This window comes from Limulus polyphemus, unplaced genomic scaffold (genome assembly GCF_000517525.1).
Source record: "Limulus polyphemus unplaced genomic scaffold, Limulus_polyphemus-2.1.2 Scaffold4197, whole genome shotgun sequence".
NCBI lineage: Eukaryota > Metazoa > Arthropoda > Merostomata > Xiphosura > Limulidae > Limulus > Limulus polyphemus.
In genome coordinates this window covers 87,326-91,810 of record NW_013669807.1, presented here as the reverse complement: position 1 = coordinate 91,810, position 4,485 = coordinate 87,326, and the positions used below count along the sequence as shown (strand labels likewise).

Genomic DNA, 4,485 nt, shown 5'->3' with positions numbered 1-4,485 from the left:
CCAGGCACATATTTATTAAACGTTTTTTGTTTTGTTTTTTTGCAAGTGATGAAATTTGTATTCCAATTGCTTAAAAGTTTTATTTTGGAATTCTGTTGTTGTAACAGTTTGATAAATTGGGTTTTGTTCAACCTTGGTTGTAGTGGCATTTTTGTTTTAGTCCATTACAATGTAACAGACAAGTTATATTATAGAGTATAAAGCAGTAACTTTTGTATTCATATTTTTGAAATCCTTACGATTAAATTTTTTGTTAAACATAAAACAAAATAACTGACAAAAGTATAAACTCCTGCTTGAGAGATAAATGATGTGGCTATCAGACTATATAAATATGAACCCATTTAAGTTCAGTGTGAGTTTACAATCAATGCTAAATTTACATAAACAAATAAACAAGACAAATAAATGGCTGTGAATGTAGTGTTAAATTAATACTTTTGTTGATTCACCAAAAGACTATGAAATGAAATAGGTGTTTCACTAGCAAAGAATGAAAAAAAAAACATTTTTCTGTTCTTACCTCTGGGTTTGGTAGTTCACAGATATCATCAATAGCTTTTTCCAAGTCTACAGTTAAGCCATTTGGTGCTCCACTGATATCGAATACAAACAAAATCTTGAGTAGATTCTTTACCCCCTAAACTAGTTTGTTCTATTTTAATTTTTGTAAATGCAATATATATTTTTCTATGTGCAATGAATTTGAAAGATTAAAACACTTTTCATTACAAATAGAACTTGGATATTAGTGTAATTTGCTGATCAATTCATTGTCCAGCTGATTAAGTGATTACATTAATCTAATCAGTTATTTTCATGAGGCTAATCTTCCTATTTTCAACTTGTCTTGGATTTTTCTAAAGACATTTTTAAACAAAGTTTAATTTAACCTAATAGACATCTTCAGATACGACAATTTAATTGATGGAAATAAACATTACTTTAAGACACTGATTATAAATCAGAAAAATAGCAAATGTAAAAATGACATGTAAATTACTATTACATACAAGTTAACATGACATTAATTGATCTAATCAAAAATTTTATTAATCGTTAATTTTGTGACACTAGTTAATTCTCACGAGTCATTGGTTTTATTGAGCACTAATTAGAAAATCTCTACAAAGCTACTAATCTTGAAAACCACATTTTGTATATGTGGTCCACTAATAAAAAAAATAGTTTGAAAGATATGTATGTAACTATCATGTTTTTCCCTACCCTATATATGTAAAAAGTAAATAATACTGTTACTCTGAGTCCATTTTTAACACATTTTTTAAAATAAATATCAAGTAAAAGCTTATCAAATAGCATTGAAAAGAATCTACCATATGAAGTTAATTAACAAAGTTACTTAAGCTTAATTTATAAAAACATTCTCATCATATATATATATTAGCCATCATTAATGTCAAAAGAAAAGTTTAAATAAAAATTCCATTACTTACTAAATTGCAATACTTCAAAATATATGTATTTAAACATAAATAAAACACGCAATAGTCAAACACTATACAAAATACTTTTATTTAAACAAAATAGATCAAGAAACTTTCTAATTCGACATCTACCTCAACAATATATCTGTTCTTTAAATATTCTTAAAAACTTACTTTTTTCTATGTTCCCTTACTGAACACTTCTGCTTTTTAGTCTCCACTTTTTCCAGATACTTTGACTCTACCTCATCCAACAGTTGATCAATGTCATCAGCCATGCTTCATAGCCAAAAAACATTTCCACAAATATGCATTGTGATGTTAGTTAAATATGCATGTGCATAAAATAATACACAAACAATATATTTTTATTGGCTACTAATAATTTTGGAAATACTGATTTTTTTTACACTTGTCAAGTTACCAAGCTAAAAAAAAAAGATGACTCACTATTACAAGTATCACTTACAAAATTATGACAAAGACCATATAAATTTAAGTTACACCCAGCTCATAAGAAAATATCTGTAATTAAAGTTGTTCTGTTCCACTTATTTTGTATATTTGGTAAACAAACCTTTATAGTTTATGAGTTGGTATCAAAGAGTTCATGAAGTATTGCAAAAGACAGCAAAAAACAGTTTTCTGAATCAACATTTCACAAGTGTGAATCATACAATACTCTTTAGAGACAGTAAATATTGTTAGTAATTTCATGGTTATATATATTTATATATATTGATAAACACTGTGGTAGATCTTGTAAGATTAGTTTAAGCCTTTGGGGGCTTCTGTCTATTAATTAACAGACATTTATTAAAATGGCATAAGTCCTCATCAAAGTCTTGCACAAAATTACTATAATTTAACGTTTTTACTGTCTAAAATAATATGTATATAAATTTTAGAAATCTGCTTAATACCTTTTGCCACAGTTAAACACACTATCATAGGTTTCTGTTACTTAACCAATATCTATTTCTTTCCTCACACCATCAGAGAGCCTCTCACATGAGAGGAAAGTCCTTTCCACACTTCCACATCTAAAACATGTCATCTCCCACTTCTCAATACTGTTTGTTTTTTCAGGTGTTCTTACCCACACATCAGCTGAAACTCTAAAATTTGACTTTGTACCAAAATTCTTACCTCTCATTCAATGAATGTCTAAAAAAATTAGAATATTTGATAAAAAACAATAATGACTAAATAATATAAAGATCCACTAAGTGAAGTTTTTCATATACCAGTCTCATAAACATGCCAATTCAATATGACCTGTATAGTTGCATGTTGGTTTGTTTATTTTGTTTTTAAAGAAAAGCCACATTGTGTTATTTGCTGTGTCCATTGCAATGAATTGAACCCTGGATTTTAACAATTTACCACTGTCTCATTAAATGTCAGAACTGCAGTAATTGTGTTGTCTAATACACTGCAGCATACTTTAATTTTATAAGTATTAACTTGAACATAAACTTTATCTCAAAATTTTAAAATTATAACAAAGCTTCTTCATAAACAATATTTGCTGTTTGCTTCCATCATCAACAAATAAAGGTTTGAGGTGATCCCACTCTTGAATATCCTACATCTCAGTGACCATGAGAAAAGCATAGTTATTTAAGAAACAATCCAGCAACTTTCATTCTTTGACCTCGAATCCCTTTTGAATAATCAACATTATCTAAAGCGTTAACCTGCCAACACTGTTTGGGATTAACTCAGTAGGCTGGGAGTCATTAACCAACAGGCTTTACAAAACAGAAATAGGATTCAGTTCAATTTTGACCACCTTAGGACATTCCCCATAGTTCATAGTGTTTACATACAAATTTTGGTTGAGAGTGGCCCAATACTATTTGGAGGAGTTAGGGTGCAAACAAACACACATTTCGTCTTTATATAATATAGATAAGTATGATAATCAATTTCTTTATATATTTAAGTTTACATTAGTTCTAATTCATAATAAATTTTTGTCTCAATCTTACTAAAATCATATTTAGTTAAAAAATACTATTTCAATGCTTAAAACTTATTCTTAGATTAGGAGTCCACTTCTGAATACTTACTTTATGTTTAATTTGCAAATTGGTATGGGTTGTTATTATTAATATTATTATTAGAAGGACTGTCAGTGTCAGTAGTACTCACGGTTTTGACTGACTGAAACTGCTGATAGCAACACAAAAAAGCCAAAAACAAAACAAAAACTTTACTTTAAAATAAAATCTAACAAACTTTCAGAGTAGTCCAATTTCGCAAAACGTGAAACCCATTTCTACAAATAATTATTGTTTCAACTCGTTGCCGTATCCAATGTTTACATATACCAACACTACTGTGACGTCAAAAGCGCTCTGAAATTAATGTTTTACGTCATATCCGATAAGTTTACAGCTATAACAAAATAATGTCCCCTCATTTTCAAATCACTGTATTGTATACTTTTTGTGAAACACTGCAAACTTTATTTTCACATTTCTATAAATTAGCCAATTAAGAACTTTAAAATATTTTTAAAAGTCTTTTAAGCAGCGACATGTGGTATATAAATATATATATGGTTTGTTCCTCGCCGTTACAGATTTGTTTGCGAACAATCTAGAAAAAACAACTTCAGTCTAATATTCGATGACGAGGAACTCACTTTGAGACTAATAATGGTTGGAGACGGCTTGAATGGGTAATGAAGAAAAACTTTAATATAAGTTTAACATAACAGCAAATGTACAAGGTTTTGTCATCATCAGGTACAAGTAACTTACACTGACACAGATATATATATCTGAACAGTATTGAACAAAGAAGTTACATGACCGGATACTGTTGCAAAACTTAGAAGAGGTATCTTGGCACCCCGGTTGATAGAGATAGTTACCGGTTGCCAGCTAAACTTCTTCAACGTTATGAATTTGTAAAGAACTCAGTCGCCATGGGTTTTTTTCTTGGACCTGCCTTTGCCAATATTTTCGTTGATTTCCATGATAAAGAACTATTCAACAAAGTTACCAGACCTGTTGTTTACTTCTGC

At 29.2% G+C, this 4,485-nt stretch overlaps 1 protein-coding gene across 2 annotated transcripts in view; it reads right to left on the bottom strand.

Annotated features, from left to right (window-relative positions):
• Nucleotides 1–3,793, bottom strand: part of LOC106470750 (protein C8orf37 homolog) — a 6,993-nt gene extending 3,200 nt beyond the window's left edge. Inside the window, exons 1-3 of one of the 2 annotated variants that reach the window (XM_022399382.1) lie at nucleotides 3,606–3,793; nucleotides 1,623–1,727; nucleotides 524–596 (exon numbers count right to left, since the gene is read on the bottom strand). In XM_022399382.1, coding sequence (XP_022255090.1) covers nucleotides 524–596; nucleotides 1,623–1,726 — 177 coding nt within the window. In that variant the 5' untranslated portion in view covers nucleotide 1,727; nucleotides 3,606–3,793. Of the gene's footprint in view, nucleotides 1–523; nucleotides 597–1,622; nucleotides 1,728–3,523 lie in introns of both variants that reach the window. The other variant, XM_013931315.2, reaches the window with a different exon arrangement.
• Between the last annotated feature and the right edge of the window lie 692 nt (nucleotides 3,794–4,485).